The sequence below is a fragment of the Sabethes cyaneus genome, chromosome 1 (genome assembly GCF_943734655.1).
Source record: "Sabethes cyaneus chromosome 1, idSabCyanKW18_F2, whole genome shotgun sequence".
NCBI classification, from domain to species: domain Eukaryota; kingdom Metazoa; phylum Arthropoda; class Insecta; order Diptera; family Culicidae; genus Sabethes; species Sabethes cyaneus.
This window is the reverse complement of record NC_071353.1, coordinates 147,310,331-147,328,104: the sequence shown is the minus strand read 5'-3', so window position 1 is coordinate 147,328,104 and position 17,774 is coordinate 147,310,331. Positions and strand designations below refer to the sequence as shown.

At 42.1% G+C, this 17,774-nt stretch overlaps 1 protein-coding gene across 1 annotated transcript; it reads right to left on the bottom strand.

Annotated features, from left to right (window-relative positions):
• Positions 1-7,072: 7,072 nt before the first annotated feature.
• On the bottom strand, positions 7,073-17,552 carry LOC128746402 (zinc finger protein 62 homolog). The gene is made up of 3 exons (XM_053843451.1): positions 17,497-17,552; positions 13,617-14,621; positions 7,073-8,510 (listed from the first exon to the last, which is right to left on the bottom strand). The coding sequence occupies exons 1-3, from the start codon at positions 17,550-17,552 to the stop codon at positions 7,073-7,075; spliced, it is 2,499 nt and encodes an 832-aa protein (XP_053699426.1).
• Between the last annotated feature and the right edge of the window lie 222 nt (positions 17,553-17,774).

The following is a 17,774-nucleotide window of genomic DNA, read 5'->3' as shown; positions in this document are numbered from 1 at the left end:
ACGCCATGCTAGGAGAGCAGCTAGCGCCGAATATCGCACAGTCCATCACGTAGATTTCGTTCTGGTACACGAACATTTGGGCCTGCCTGTCCTCCGGCCGGATCCTAAGCTGGTGAAACATCTCGCGGATGTCACCTCCAAACCCGACGAGATGTTCCCGGCATTTGACTATTACGGACGGTAACGACGTTAAGTAGTCCGGTCCTTTCATTAATTTGGAGTTAAGCGACACACCGTTTACTTCCGCCGCCGCGTCCCCATACAAGGCGAACTTTATTTTTCTTTGGGTTGACGACGACGTTCAGCGGCAAGTACCAACACTTTTCTGGATCAGCAGAATTTAACTCCTCTTTCGTCGCTTTATGACAGTAGCCCTTCTCCAGGTACTGCACAATTTGTTGATTTACTGCCACTTCCAATTGTGGGTTCGTTGACAGTTTTTTCTCCAAACTCTTCATGCGCCGGAACGCCATCGACAGACTGTCCGGAAACGTGGGGTTTTCTTCTTTGAAAAGCAATCCGGTCATAAAGCCATCGCCGACACGAACTGTCCTTTCCTCCAAAATGTCTCGTGCCCTTCTGTCCTCTTCCGATTCTGGCAGCATCTCAACCGAAATTCCCTTTTCTTCGAGAGCGTACTGCGACTTGAGAAGATCGTGCAACTCTTCGTTTGACAACCCGGCACACGAGTGTTGTCCCAGAAAAGCTTCACCGGTGATTGACCCTTGTGGCCCGTAGATCGACCAACCAAGTTTGGAACGGACTGCAATCGGTTCGCCTGGTTGACCGATGCGTGATTCCAACGGGGCGAATATTTCGATGTGTTTGAGCCCAATCAGAAGCATCGGTGGAGACGGTGCATAATCGGCTACAGGTAATCCTTCTAAATGTCGATATTTTCCGACCACGTCAGCAAAACTCATGGACTGTGCTGGCAACTTTAGGTTGTTCACGGTGTACACATCTCGCAAAATAAATTTTTCATTTGAACCACACGCTGCGATCGTCAACCGTAATCGCTGTGAATCTTTTTCCAATCTAGAGACCCCAGCGGTCCAGGAGATACGTAGCGGCTGAGTAGTGCCGTTGTATTGCAGCTTCCTAGCCAACGAACTGTCGACCAGTGAATATGACGATCCTTCATCTAGGAACGCGACTATCGTAACGCTCTTGTCCCCGTTGAATATCCGAACCGGCACCATCCTAAAAAGAATCGAATTCTTGTTGAAAACGTTGTGGGTGTTACAATTCGACTGAGCCTCGGCAGGATGTAGTAGGCTGTTGTGACGCTCTGAGCAATCTCCCACTGTACAGCGAATATTCAGCTTACACTTCGCTTTTCCGTGAGCATTGAGGCATATCTGGCATAGTTCCCATTTATCCACCGCTTTCTTCCGTTGTGGCACACTGAGCTTGCGGAAGTTCTCGCAATTACGTAAGCGATGATTTGTTTGTCCGCACATGACGCAGGGTGTTCGATCTTGCGTATTTATTTCACCGGTACCGTCGAATCGAAACCGTCGAAACCATGTGTGTAGACGTAGCTCTCCTGTTCCTTATTCGTGGTATTCTTCGCTTTGCCTATTTTACCACCTCTGATTTGAGCCGACGTATCGTAGTCGACCACTTCGCTTGCAGCGGATACTAGATCGGACAAAAAATCTGCCAAAGTACGCAGTGTCACCGTTGCTGTTTGCCGCTTGTACCGTACCCAATCAATTTTCGTAGTCGCCGGCAGTTTTTCTACTAGCTCACGGATGAGCATAGGGTTTTTCACGTGGTCCTCCAATTTCGATGCTTCGAGGTGGTCGCAGAGCTGTTGGACGAGCACCCCAAAGGTGATGAACGACGTCAACTTGTCCGACTTCGGCGGATCGGCCTTCCGTACTTTCGCTAAAAGTGTATCCAGAAGCTGCTCGGGGCGTCCGTAAAGCATACGGAGCGTCTCCATTACTTGGGGCACAGCATCCGGTGACAAAAGGCGACTGCAAACTGCGTCTCTGGCTGCACCCCTCAAGCACTCTTGAAGGCGGGCTAAATTTTCCAGATTGGAAAACCCACATGTTTCGGTGGACGTGTGATTTTTTTTTTTTTTTTGAGCAGTTCGAATTCTTTATCGTACAGCTAAAAACTGCAGTTATTTATTTAGTCAACTTTTAATTAGTGATTATCTAATTATGTGTACTCACATGAGTAGTTCACGCTTTAAATTAATCCGAAACTCTTTTGTTCCTAAAACCTCCTGTAACTTCCCTGTGAATCCTAGAAACTGCTTTCCATACTTATTTACAAGTTACAAATTAGTTTTAGTAAATTTACCTGTTTTAATCAAAAATTTCACTATAAAAAACTTTAATAAAGAGAGATAAATTGTTCCTGCGCTACCACTTGGTTTCATTTATGCTTCGTTTTTCTCCTTCCGTTTTACTTCCGTCGATGACAATTTGTCACGATGACAGGTCGTAACGATGACAGTTTTCGCTCACTGTTGAAGAGCGCTTCTCACCTCCGGTAGGGTTGCCAGTGGTGCCGCAACAGCGTCATGCAAAACATGTAACTCTTCAGTCAATGGAATTGACAGAGTTATATGCCGTGGTAATTGTCAATCGATGTATCACCGTGCCTGCATCTCTAGAATGCAACGATCTACTTTGGATGCGATATCAACATTCAGCGACAACCTTTTTTGGCTCTGCGATGACTGCAGCGTCAACAAGTGGTTACAGCTGCCGGACACCGCCGCCCCCGCTGCAGCCGACGACTCATCAAAGCTATGCGAAGCAGTCGACAAATTAAATTCTGTTGCGGTTGTTGCTGACCTCTCCTGCCGCATTGAAAAACACGTCCCGTGTGGATCCACCACTCCTGCTCTTAATAGATTCAATTCTCAACGGCAGCCTGGCGAAATACCCACACCAAAGCGACGCCGAGTGGACAGTGCGAATTTCTCTACCACTGCGGGTGCTCTGTGTGGCACGAGATCCATTCAGCGTGCAAAAAAAACGGTTGCTGATGAGCGGCAGCAATTTTGGCTGTACTTGAGCCGCTTGGATCTAAGGCATACAGTGGACGATATTGTCGCTATGACGCAGGAGTGTCTCAATATTAGTGCTATACGGAAAACCATTATGCTGGTGAAAAAAATGCTAATCTTTCGACGCTAAATTTCGTCTTCAGAGTGGAGGTGCCTAAAGAGCTGAAGGAAATGGCTCTAAAAGCAACAACTTGGCCTACTGGAGTCTTGGTTCGTGAATTCAACTTTGATAAGGAGCGGTCCATTAGATTTCGCCAATAGTACCTTGGCTTCTTCAAATGCTTTTACTTTGGACAAGTAAAATACTATTCATCTTATGTTCCTGACGACGAAAGCCAAAGTATCGTTCTACATTCTAGTGCACCTGACTCCGCTCAAGCTTCTCCGCGTCGAATGCAAATTCCACGTTGCGCGCTTTGTACCTGCAAGACCAACTCGCTGCAACGCTACTACCATAATGCCTGCGGAATGAATTCCCAAATTGATGACTACATATGCTTGCGTTTTCGGATGGTTCCTACGATATCATCGCACGCACGGAGACTTGGCTCAACGACCGTACCGAATCTTCCTACTTATTCGGAGCTGAGTACGACGGCTTCCGTTGGGATTGCGGCCCTCATAATAGTCGAAAAAAGACCGGCGGAGGTACGCTTATTGCCGTTCGCTATAATTTGAAAGCTCACGCTATCAACGATGCTGCAAGGAGCATGGAGCATTATTTTTAGGGTCCTTTTTCATTTAGACGTATCTGCAAATGAGAGATTCTCTACGTGTCTCCTCTCTTCCGCTTTTTACGGCGATACTAATGCATTGAAAACAAAATTTTCAAAACATTTGGCTAGGTAGTGACTCCGGCAACTGATTTATGCAAAGCTGATGTGTCAAAATGCATTAGTATCGCCATAAAGGGCGAAAGAGAGGCGACACGAAGAGAGTCTCTCATTTGCAGATACGTCGAAATGAAAAAGTACCCGAGATTTGTTCGCGTAATTTATCTGTCCCCGGACCGAACACGTGACAAACAGCTGATCGATCTACATGTCCAATCTCTATTGACGATCATTGCTAGGGCAAAACCGTGCGACGAGATTATTATCATTGGCGATTTTAATCTACCAAACTTACTCTGGCGTCCCTCCCGTGACGGTTTTTTGTACCCTGATCTGGATCACTCTATCCTCCACGGCTGCGCACTGGATCTTCTCGACGGATACAACACTGCAAATCTGCAGCAAATTAATAACAACGCTAACGAGAATGGGCGCTGCCTCGATCTTTGTTTTGTCAACATTAGCCTCACCGCTCCCCAGCTGGCATACGCTCCAGTGCCACTCGTCAAGCTGGTTCCTCACCACCCGGCACTCATTCTTACCATTGCAAACCGCGATAGTGTTGTGTATTCGGAGCCAACGGAGTTTTCACTCGTTATAATTTTCGGCGAGCCGACTATGAGGGTTTATTAAGTGCGTTACACGACTTCGATTGGGCAGATGCTCTAAATGCAAGTGACATCGACCCGACTGTTAATGTGTTAACGTTAATCATTAATGGCTTGATTGATCGCTTCGTCCCTAAAACGCAAAGGCGTCCACGGAAAAATCTATGGCAGTCAGCGGAACTTCGACTGGTTAGGATCGTTTTTAATGGGACGAACGCTGAGTGTGAAAATCGGTGACGAGATTTTCGATTCGTTCCTCGCTACCTCCGGGATTGCACAAGGCAGCCATCTGGATCCGCTGGTATTTCTATTGTATTTTAACGATATAATCCATTCACTAGAATGCCCACGTCTCGCATTTGCGGATGATTTGAAGTTATTTTACGCACTTCATAACACTAACGATGCGTTGTTTCTCCAGCAACAGCTTAATACCTTTGCTAGATGGTGCGAGACTAATCGAATGCTGCTAAACCCAACCAAATGTTCGCTCATGACATTTTCGAGGAAAAATCACCCGCTACACTTCCAGTATACACTAAATGGGATTCCAATTCAACGCGTGGAACAAGTAAAGGATCTCGGCTTGATGTAAAGCTCACTTTCAAGCAACACATTTCTTTCATTGTTGCCAAGGCCTCTAGACAACTAAGCCTGATTATGCGAATGATACGTGACTTCAACAGTATAGAATGTTTGGTAGCGCTCTACGGGTCACTAGTTCGAGCCTCTCTAGAATACTGATCTGTAGTATGGGTTCCTGGAAAGTATCCAGTGTCAGTTCGTATGCTACACTCATCGAAGTCTTCCATGGCGTCAACCGATGAGAAACATGCGATACGAGGATCGTTGCCAGCTCATTCGTATCGACACTCTCGAACTTCGCCGAGAAACAGCACGCGCCATGGTTGTCTCGGACACCTTGACCGTGCAGGGGAGCAAATTACCATTGATTTTCTTGGGCCGCAGATTCGTGTGGAAGTCGTAGGAATGAATGAAATATCAACGTCAACGAACGTCACTCTTGTCGAATTGATGATTATATTTTCACGATTCGGTATACCGGAGAGTCTGAAAGCTGATAATAGGCCACAGTTTATCTCCGATCAAGTTTTTGTAAGGAATATGGTATCCGGCTGACACACTCGCTTCCTCATCTTGAAGAAGAAAAGCATAACGCAGAAATTAAGAAAAGATTGGCGAAAAGAATTGAAAGGCAATACCTGTTGATGTATCATGCAGCTAATCACAGAACTACAGGGAAACCTCCATCAGAGCTCATGTTTGGGCGGAGAATACGCACTAAATTACAGTGCATTTTAAGGTGAAATTAGTCATCATCGATTTTGCCAATTTCAAAAGCAGCTTTTTTGTTTGAAACAAAAATTCTGTTCATGAAAATATATTCGCTGTGTTCAGATTGGCAAGGAGAATGCATATTTACATTTTTATAAACAGAATCCCGCTTTTGGGCCCAAAAACTGCTTCCGAAATTGGGCGCTCCGACTAAAAGTCAATGACTGCTTATTTCCCTTTAAGCGCATTACAGCAGAAAGAGACGTCATCGAGACAGAAAAAGGGAAATTGTATGCGGATAGGAAACGTGCCGCTAAGGCAAATGACTTGCAGATTAGAGTTGGAGGTCGCGTACCAGCAAAGCGTACCAGGAAGGAAAATAAGCTGTGCGCTGATTATGGGCCCGAAACGTTCGATGTTGTCCAAAGGAACGGGGCGGATGTCACCATACGATCAAATAAAACTGGGAAAGAGTTAAGAAGATGCTCAGCGCTTTTGAAAACACTTCCTCGTACTGAACCCAGTACGACCGATCTTGCCGAGATTGCAACACCATCGGAATTTTGTTTGCCGAGATCTCTGCAACAGGCATCAGAAAAGTAAAACAAAGATACTATATCTGTATTAAATGTGAATAACACATTTAAAGAAAGGAGGGGGTGTAGGATATGAACCAACTGTAGAGTTAAACGCGAACGGAGTGATTTTTGGAAGCGAAGAAACAGAAGATTGTTTTAGTGTGAAAATAGAACAGGATAATTCAGTAAATAAACGTAAACAGCGATAGGTTCAAGTCATGGATTTCCAATGTCATCCCGTTATGCTGCCGGCCCGGCGGACATAGACATAGAGTAAGTAAGTTTCTCCAAAACTATAAATTGTTGTCGTATTTTTATTGATCTAAACTGCTTGCGTATAATACATTAAAATACGCAAGAATATTCTATTCCATTAAACTTAATTGCCTTCAATCTAAACCTACATTCACCCCGATCCCACCGGTACCCATACCACAGAAAATCCAAGCAAAAGGTCCCCACTTGGATAAAACGTACGTCAAATTAGTTGGGAAACTATGCAGCTAGCTGGAATAAGCAGTTGGCAATGTGCAAATCATCTAGTCCAGAAAAGAATTTAGTTGTTGGTGCTAGTATATTTTAGGTGATTTAAACATGAAAATTTATCCAAGAATTCCCAAAAAATTTGTACTTGCATGGATGTCTGCTCTCAGTGCCCGTAGCTCAATGGGATGCAATTTGAAGTGTTTTTTGAGATCACCAGATTACGCTCCGAAGCTTCGTCTACAAATCGTCGAACATTGGTGTCAGTTTCGGTTGTGCTCCTTCAGATCCTCCTTCGAGTGCTGGAATGCGGTCCTTCGCATGTACTTTACTGTGGTTTATGAGTCCCCATTTGAAGGGGAAACTAGCATCGCAAAGGTCACATTTAAACGATTCGCTACTCGTGTGAAATCTCATGTGTTTCGCCAAATATTGCTTCCTGGCGAATGTTTTGGGACATATTTCACATTTGAAATTTCTTTCTTCCAAATGTGCCTTCAGGCTTCTCATGTGTTTCACCAAGCTTGCTTTCCAGGTAAATTCTTTGGCACAAATTTCACATTTGAAAGTTTCCTGCGAATGAATCGCCTTATGTTGCCTCAGAGCACTATCTGTAAGATACGTTTTGCCACATATGTCACACGCGAAAGGCCTATCCCTGTCTAAGTTCTGCTTGGTATGCAACTGGACGTGCCTTGCGAGATTACTGGACCGTCGGAAGCTTTGTCCACAGAACGAACACTCGTGCGGTTTTCTATCGTCGTGCACCACTAGATGGTCCCGTAGATTTTCACGACAAAGAAAAGCTTTCTCACACAGCTCACACTTGAACGGTCGATCGGCATGTACGTTTCGGTTGTGCTTCCTGAGATCTTTGCTCGAGGGGAATTTCATTCCGCACTCAAAACAGTCTGTTGCGTTTACTTCACTTTGCGCTGGGAGGCTGCTGCTTCCGGCATTCGGGTGAATTGTCATGTGTTTCACCAAACTTACTTTCCAGGTAAACTCTTGGGCACAGATTTCACATTTGAAATTATTATTTTGCAAATGAATCGTCTTATGATGGCTTCTAAGAGTACGTACTGTAAGGAACGCTTTGCCACATACGTCACACGCGAACGGACGTTCGCCGGTGTGTGTTCTCATGTGCTCTTCCAGGAGATGTTTATATTTTACCTCTTTGTCGCAGATGTTACATTTCAACGATCTGTTACTTGAGTGAATTTTCATGTGATTCGCAAAACTTGCTTTCTGGGTGAACTCTTTGGCACAAATTTCACATTTGAGGTTATTTGATATCGAATGAATCAGCTTATGGGTCTTCAGTCTGCCAACGGCGAGAAACGTTTTGCCACATATGTCACACGGGAATGGACGCTCGTCGGTGTGTCTTCGGATATGCTCTTCCAGAAGGTATTTACCTTTTATTTCTTTGTCGCAAATGTCACACCTGTACTTCGACTGGTGTCCAGCCGAAGTAGGACCAACACACTTCTTATCCGGCTTATCATTGTGTCTCTGCCGGTGTTGATCTAGCAAATCGTAACTGGAGTATGTTTTATTGCAAACATCACATTTGTATGAATTAACGCGAATATTTCCCGAATTTAGACAGACTTTTCCTTCGTTATAATGTTTGCCGTCATTATTATGATTTGTCACCAGAGCGTTCCAGTCGCTGCAAAACAAGAAAAAAGAACAATCAACCATCGGTGCTTGCCGTGAAATAGTTATAACATGGTTATAACTAGGGTCTTTTTCTAATTCCCGTCGTAATAAGTAAAACCATTCTAATTTTCATCATTTGCTGAATGGATTTAATGAATACTGCAAACGTTCTTGTGCTGATTTGACTAAAACACACTTACTTTCCGATCCGTAAACTTTAAAATCACTGAAAAGTGACTATTAAAGCATATTATTGAAATTACCCAACTGACTTTATTTCTAAAATTCGTCGTACCGTTTTAATATCCGTCCATCAAAATTTTTCATCGTCCGAACTAAAAATCACAACAATGTTTATGAAGCTAACGCGCATGTATTTATATAGGACGGCGTGACAAATGTTATTCTACAAAATTTCTGCAGGTCAGGCAAATTTTTCTGGCTGTAGAATAACGACAATGCCTTGCGTGAGTTATTTTCATTTATGAATAACGGAAATTAAAACGATTAGTCGACATTGTCTTCTTCGTCGCACGAAAAAACATAGGAAATTTAGCTGGTAGGACTTCTTTAATGATAAAAAGCATTTAAATAGATCTCAGCTCACTTTGATTGATTGCGTATGATAGACAACTAACTAAAATATTAGGGAATAACTAGTTTTGCATTATGTGTCATAAAAATATTGATATTTTTAATAATTTGTGTTGGATAGGACGGGAATAGGCAATTACGACGATGTAGCAACATACCCTACTTAGATTATTTAATTTTTTATTAACTAGTCGCGGGTAACCATCATAAAAATCGTTGATCATCTCAAAAATAGATTTTTTTCAGTGAATATCAACGTGAAATCAAAAGTTTGTTACTCTAAATAATTATTTTGATTATTGTGCTGGCAGCTAAATCTAAACTATTTTCGCTAATGCCAATATGACGGAAAAAATAGCAACAGCGTATGTCAAAAATTTGACTCAAAATAGCGGCAAGAGCCACCAAAAAACGTCAAAAACGCAATCAAAGGCAACCAAGTACGTTAAAAAGAGACGACAAAAGTGACAAAAAAGCCGAAAAAATTATAAAGATGCCGGAAAGGCTATGAAAAAACATCAAAAGGATGTCTAAACAGTCAAATGAGAATGGAAAATAAAAGACATTGAAAAATAGTGAGGAAATTAATCGACGAAAAAACGGTGAAAGGACTTAAAAAGATGACTAGAAAGCGTCGAAGACACGGTGATACCACCGTGGAGATACCACGAAAGGAAGACGACAAAAGTTCGATAAAAATGTGCCAAAATGACACAAAGTCGCTTTAGAGACACAAAAATAGATAAAAAGAAACACTTTGACACGACGAACAAACGCTATAAAGCCAGCAAAAGAATGATAAAATGATAAGACGAAAAGAGGACGCAAAACCAGTGATAAAAGCGTGTCAAAAAACGATGAAAATACGACTGAAATGTGACGAAAAGACGATGCAAAAATGTGAAACTGCAAAAAAAATAGATGACGAAAATAACAAAAAGACGCCGAAGAACGATGCAAAGACGATAAAAACACGACACAAGGACAATTAAAATTCGCCGAAATTACACGAAAAGACAATGAAAAAAGACGAAAATGCAATGAAAAGACGAAGGCGAATGAAGATGTTGAAACAGCGATGCAAACCGTCTAAAAAAGATGATAGAAAACGACAAAAATGCCAAAGGGTTGGCTAATAAAGCTTATCAGGGTATGCTCATGCAATAATAATAATTTTTTTCTCTTTATAGTAATTACAAAAGAGTTCTTAAATATAACGGATCGAATTGCGTCCCCAGACCTAAACAAAAGGTGGGACACCCGACCTTTCGGAAGAATGTTTTGGCCTGGAAAATAAAGTACTTGTAGGATGGTGAATTTAATATTAGCAAAGCAAAACCCAGGGGCTACATTCCGTTTTCGAAACTTGACCTTCTATTTTTATTCGATAAATTTCGCTGCCAGCTGTTAGAGTATAGGACAATTGCAGAACTAATATTACGATCCTAACAGCCCTTCCCAGCTAAGTTTCGAACATATGACGACTGGATTATTAGACCAGCATCGTACTTCGAGGCCACCTGGGAGAAATTTATTATATTATATTATTTATTGTTTTTTTTAATTATTAAGAACGGGGCAACTTAGGGCCCATTCATTTATTTCTCAATGGCGGCTATTGACCACAAGTGGGCACAATCTTTTGATATTCATTGCAGGAGCGTTGAGGTCGCCCGGACGGAGTTACTATGGAAACATCCATGATTGTTTGTTGTTCGAGTGTAAAAATGTAAATGTTTAATTTTGCAGATCACCTGAAATGGAACATAACTAAACGGATTCAAACTTTTGTAGTGATTTGCGGCCATCATTTCCTGAAAGTACCGGCTTAGAATACTTTTTACAATCGTGTGAATTAAACATTCGAGTGTACTCAGAGGTAAACATTAATCGTCGAGCCGTTGCCAAGTTTGCTCTCGTACAGCGTCAGCGACTTGATAAGAAACTTTCCGTTGCGTATTTGGCCATTCTCCCTGAGGTTTGCGAAAACTGCGAAGCCACATTCCATAAAACTTCTTATCCGTTCAGTTATGTTCCTTCAGATGTTCCAGCTGATCTGCAAAATTAAACCATGTTTACATTTTTACACTCGAACAACTAACAATCATGGATGTTTCCATAGTAACTCCGTCAGGGCGAACTCGACGCGTTTGCAATGTATGCCAAAAGATTGTGCCCACTTGTGCTCAATAGCCGCCATTACCGCTCGTGGAAAGCTGGATACATTTGGTTCTTGAGTAATCGAAAAAAACAAACCGTGTGAAAAAAGACTTTAGTGTAACGGACTTTCGGGTGCAATTGGATTTAAAATTAGAGCTGAAATTGAACAAGAAATTAGACTTGAAAGTGGACAAGAGCTTAGGGTTAAAATTGGACTTGGAATCGGACTGGAAATAGGGCGGTAAATTAGAATTGAATTTGAACTTATTTGGGATTGAAGTTTTATTTCAAATTAATCTGGCAATTGGACTTGACTTCAGAGTAATTTGGACTGGAGGTTTCACTTGGAATTAGACATGAAGTCGAACTTCAAAGAAAATTTGAAGTTTTTATTGGAAATTTGACTCGGAAGTGGAATTGAACTTGACAGTGGACATTGAATTAGACTTGAATTTGGACATGGATATGGACGAAGTTTTACTTGAAATTAGGATTGACATATCTCGTCTTACTCTCTTACACGTTTCCCCTCTTTTCTGTATTTTAACGTTTCCAGTCCAGTTTTTTTAATTTTTGTTTCGTTTTTCTTCTTTTCTGTGCTGTTTTCTTGGTTTTTATTCTCACTTTTCTTCTCTTTTCTTCCGGTTTACTCTTTTCTCTTACTCTCGTTTATCTTTTTTCTGTATCGTTCATCGTTGTTTTTCTTCGTTTCCTGTCCCATTTCTTCTTTTCAGTCCAATTTTTCCACTTGGTTTTGACTATTTTTTCCTCTTATTTATTCATCTTCGTCTGTCCCATTATTCTTCTTTATAATATCCCGTTTCCTCTTCCTTTCTATCACGTTTATTCTGCTGTTGGCTTCCATTTTCACCCTTGCTTTCTGGCTTTTTTTGACGTAGGACTACGTTTTACTTTAATAGGGTAGCATGCTGCGAAAACAAAAATGATCGTGACACGAAAAGATGATAGAGATTTTGAACGACAATAACTCAGTCAGTTCTGTACGGATTTTGATGGTTTGTATACCAATCGATTCCCAAAATGTGCGCCTATTCTGTAGTTTTTACAAAAAAGATGGATTTTTACAGTAAACTGCTGGAAGTTTTGCATAAAGTTGAACAATTTTAGTGAATTTACATAAGCCCCCAGCCAATCACGTTTGAGTTTCTTGGGTATGAAATCGATACTTCCATTACATTTATCAGATAGATATGAGAGTGAAATCCATCGTTTTTATAACCTTTTAGTATAATTATTACCATTTTATTGAATATTGAATATTTAAGAACTCAATTCCTCAGTTTTTCCTTTTATGCTGAGTCCCTCCAGACAAGAGAGCTTAAGATCGATGCTGACAGAACTCCGGCCATACTGGATTGTTTGATGTTCTGACGCTAGATTACAGGTGGGAGATCCAGCGGCGCATTCAAACGGAAAATCGGGCCTACTTTGCCGTTCGCAAAACGCTAGGATCAAGGAAAGAATGCACCGCCGTACGAAGCTGACCGAGCTGACCCTTATTAGACCGATAGTTCTTTACAGACTTGAAACCGTGACGCTACTCGCGGAGGACATACGCATCCTTACCGTGTTCGAGCGGTAGGTGCTGCGAAGGTCCGTGTTTGACGGAGTACAAACTAAAAGAGAAGAGTGGCAGAGGTGTACGAATCACGAGCTACCGGCACCGCTTAGAGAGATCCCCATTGTCCATCTGGCGAAAGTCGATAGGCTACGGTGGGCCGGACTCATCGTAAGGATGCCGGACGACAGTGTGACGAAAACAGTTCCAGGAACAGGGGGGCTCAGCATGCAAGGTAGCTCGACCAGGTCGAAAGTGACTTGCGACTTCTGAGACTACTGGGGAATTGGCAACGAGTGACCCCGGCTCTAGGCTGCTGAGGACGACAAAGACCTTTTTTTTGGACTAAACTGACGGTTGTTTCAATATTTCAAACAACGAAGTAAAAAGCCTGTTTATCGTATAGGAGTCTTACAAAAGAGAAATATTTTTTAGATGTTTTAATACAATTTTAATGCGAAATGAGTCAATTGCGTCTCACATAACGTAGACTTTTTACAAGTAGCACAGCAGAGGTGTTGGAAAAGTAGACCAAAAATCGAAATTGGCGATTTCCAGCACCAACTTTGGTGAAAAAATCGTATCTACTAGTGTGCCCGACGTGCATCTGCATGTTCGCACATCTGAAGCGGTTACAATGACGTGTTAGTTAATGGCAAATGGCGTCCCGTTGAAAAAAAAACCGACACTTTTCTTCCTTTTTGGAGAATCTCAATTCACACCGACCCCAACGACGCAGGTGGTACCACCCCTCGTAGCTCGGTACTGTGCAACTTTACGTGCCTCGTTAGATTACTGGACCTTCGAAAGCTTTGCCCGCAAATCGAACAGTGGTGCGGCCTCTCACCGGTATGTATCGTGCGATGTTCCCGCAAATTTTTTTCGGAAAGAAAAGCTTTCTCACAAACGGCACACTTGAACAGCCGCTCACCGTGCAGGATTTGCTTGTGCTCCTTTAGCTCCTCGTTCGAGGCGAACGTTATCGCACACCGAGAGCAGTTGAAAAAACGTTCCTTCGTGTGTACCTTACCGTGCGCCACCAGGTTGCCCTTGAGGGTGAACCGTGCATCGCAAAGGTCACATTTGAACGGTTTTCCCTCGGAGCTCATGTGGATCCGTCTGTGCGCGATCAGGCTGGTAGCCAGGGTGTACGACGAACCGCAGATGTCACATTTGAACAGCCGCTCCCCGGTGTGACTGCGCATATGATTAACGAGTAAATATCCCACTCGGAATCCTTTTCCGCAAATCAGACAAACGTGCGGTCGTTCCTCGCTGTGCGTTTTCTGGTGTCTCAACAATTGCATTTTCATAGGGAATTCTTTGGAGCATATCTCACACTTGAATTTGTTCCCTCCCGAATGAATTGTTTTGTGATAGTTCAGACTGCTGACTCTGTTGAACGTTTTGCTACACACGTCACAGGAGAATGGTCGTTCGCCGGTGTGTGTTCTCCTGTGGTTTGCCAGCATGTATTTTGTGGCAAAACTTGTCTCGCAAATGTCGCACACATGCTTTTGTCCTTGCCCAGTGTGGGTCGTTATGTGATAGGCCAGATAACTGCTGTTGGTATAGGACTTCCCGCAAATGTCACACTGATGCCTCGGTTCGTCACTTTGCGTTGCTTTGCGTTGGTCTAGCGGATCTTGACTGGAATGTAGTTTGTTCTCCGAAATTCTTAGTGGATTCTCCTCCTTAGAATGTTTGTTGTTGGTGTAGTGATTATTCCCTGTTGAGAAGTTGCTCGAATCTGCCCTAGCATCGATCGTCTTCGGAGTTTTCGAGCCGCTGCAACACAAGAAAAAGATGATCAACCTTCGGTGACTGCCGTCAACTTGTAGCTAGTTAGATTATTTGATATTTTATCAGTAATGTCTTCAACGATACGAGCATAATAGTGTGAATATAGTTGAATAGTATACGAAACTTATCCCTCGTAGTTTCGGAATCCTTTCGCATATTCGCTCAATTTTTGAACAACGTTATTGTTTCAATAGAACTCTGGGTATGAATGGACATTTTAAAAGAAGTAATATTACTCTGTTATAAGCTGAGGAAACTTGGCTGTACTGAGAGGTTGTACAATTCCACATCTACACTTGCCAGGGTAGCACTCTGCGTTCATTGTTATTAACAATGCAGCATTGTAGGATGACAATTTTTAATACTGATTTATGCTGATTATGCGACTGAGTTGAGAAAAGTCGTTAAAGATGGAAAAAGGCAGTTTAATTAGTAATCATATCGCACAAAAACTATAATTCAGTTTGATTACAATATTGCCAGAATCGAACTCCAAGTTAATACCTCAAACCTAGCTTCCCCTTGAATCGAGAGCGTTTTCGCAACGCTGGAAGGAAATGGGTCAAACATTGTGCTATTCCCGTAAGCGAGCCATGTTCTTCGTGCTGGTTTGTTACGTGTCTGGTTGCTTGTACTCTCCCAGATCATGTTACATCATCTATCCCCAATATCAAGCAACTTCTTAGGACCATATCAGGCGAACCTTATGGGTTGTGCCGTACTCCTCGGAATGATATTTTAAAACTTCGAAAAATGCTCCAAAAAATTAGGAGCACAACGGGAGTGGATTTTAGAGAAGAGAACTATGGCAGATAATATACGTGAACGGTTTGCCAGACAAACTGACGCGGCTGATCAAAGCTGCCCTGGAGCGAGCGATGTGCTACGTGCAGTGGACGTTTCGAGAGCTCGAGTTCCGCTCCCCTTCCCTCCCATAATCACATAGAGGATTGCGGTACGGGTATGTATGGATTGTCCTGCATGTTATTTAACATCGCTGTTGTATCGGTAGTTCTTTGTGGATTTGAAGTTGTGAGGCTGCTCACGGAGGATCTATTTGTTCTTACCGTGTTCGAGCGGAAGCAAAGTACTGAACTGGCCAAAGTACAAACTGAAAGGATCCGCATTTGTGGAGATGTTTGAATCATGAGCAGGAGCACTACTTGGAAAGATTGTCATCGTTCAACTGACGAATGTCGGTAGGCTAGTGTTCCGGACACGTCATAAAAATGCCGGACGAAAACGATCCTCTTCAACAACCCCTCACCGGCACTAGGAGGAACAGACCTAACGTGCAAGATAGGTCGATCAGGACGAAAGCGACTGAAACGCCTGGGAAATTAGCGATGAGGTGCCCAAGATCGCGTGGAATGGAAACGACTGCTTGAAACAGTACGGGTCATCTCGGCTCCCATTGCTGACGATGGCGACGAATATTGTTTATCATATCAAAGTTGGAATTGAATGTAAATAGTTTAATTAAAATCCTTCCCGCATTATGCCTGTAAGAAAACTCCATTCTAAACCATTGTAATCGAAGCAAGCGGTTGCCATATACAGGGTGAGTACTAATAACTGTCAGAAAAGTTAATCGTCACAAAAACAAATAAATATTGAAAAGCATTACAGTTGACATGCATTAAAGCATTTGATCTCAAATCTTCTTTAACCGTTGCTTGAAAGTATCCACAGGTAATCCATTGCACAATGGTCAAAAATGAGCTCGTAATCCTAATAATTAGATGTCGCAGATGTTTAGACAACATTTTTAAGGGGACATGAACGACTAAAAATTTTAAAAAAATCATTATTTTTTAATTTCAGATTTTGACTTTGAAATCTTTTCCGCTTATTTTGATACTAAATTTGTAATTATCCGACCACGGGAAGTGGTCGAAAAACGATCATACACATAAGCATTTCAGTGCGGCGTGGAACAACTTCGGCGGAATAAAACGCCGCTCCTGAAAAACCATGATTTTTAAACTTTATGTACCTTTTTCTCAGAAACTACCCAACGTATTGGAACAAACTTCTTTTTGTTTTGTTGGTAGTAGCTTGGCAAAGACTTTTATAACTTTTCAGTTTCGTAAACAAAACACAGCGTGAGAAAAACGAAAAAGAAGAAAAATAGATGCCTGAAAAAATAAAATTTTGTCTTCTTTTTCTCTAGCTTTGTTTCGTTTACAAAGCTCAAAAGTTATAAAAGTCTTTGCCAAGCTACTACCAACAAAACAAAAAGAAGTTTGTTCCAATACGTCGGGTAGTTTCTGAGAAAAAGGTACATAAAGTTTTAAAATCGTGCTTTTCTAGGAGCGGCGTTTTATTCCGCCGAAGTTGTTCCACGCCGCACTGAAATGCTTATGTGTATGATCGTTTTTCGACCACTTCCCGTGGTCGGATAATTACAAATTTAGTATCAAAATAAGCGGAAAAGATTGCAAAATCAAAATCTGAAATAAAAAAATAATGATTTTTTCAAAATTTTTAGTCGTTCATATCCCTCCCCTTAAGTCATTTGAGTTCATTTCCCGGGCAGCTTATTTAGTATTTATACTGTTCAATTAGCTTTTGTCATAACTTTTGGGGCTATATTGGGGCAAATTGTACATCTTCCCCAGGTCTGCGCAAAATGGGACTGTTACCAATCGATTCCTTGCATTTTTCATAGGAATCTTGTAAGATTCCAAACCAGCGGCCTCTAATTATTGGGATTACGAGCTCATTTTTGCCCATTGCATTGCATTGGTGCTCCTTAGTTTTTCTGGCACACAAAAAAGCTGAGAGGATTCAAATCAGGAGAATAGGCAGGGCACTGTTTCGAAGCAATGACATCCGGAAAAATGTTCTCTCATCAAACCTTTGATAGATTTCTCCTGGTGAGACGGCACAGAACTTGGAAGCAATATAGTGCATTCTTGTAGCGTTTTTTGACAAAGGGAGGTAAATGGAACTGGAACCGTAAATTTTTTAGAGAAACACCTTAGACACAATATGAACTTTTGAACTATTATATCCGATCATTTGGTTGGTTGTGGTGAGCCTGTAACAGGAACATTTTTGACGTAGGACGTCTCTCAAGAAAGTAACTACAGAGCGTCACGAAAAGCTGAAAGATTTTGAATACAAAAGCCTCTC

Excerpts from the sequence above, each read along its gene's own strand:
- LOC128746402 (XM_053843451.1), bottom strand. The coding sequence starts at position 17,552 with ATGCACTATATTGCTTCCAAGTTCTGTGCCGTCTCACCAGGAGAAATC. Across the intron at positions 14,622-17,496 it reads CCAGGAGAAATCTATCAAAG|CGGCTCGAAAACTCCGAAGA; the intron begins GTTTGATGAGAG and ends CTTGTGTTGCAG. Across the intron at positions 8,511-13,616 it reads AGGTCCAGTAATCTAACGAG|CGACTGGAACGCTCTGGTGA; the intron begins GCACGTAAAGTT and ends CTTGTTTTGCAG.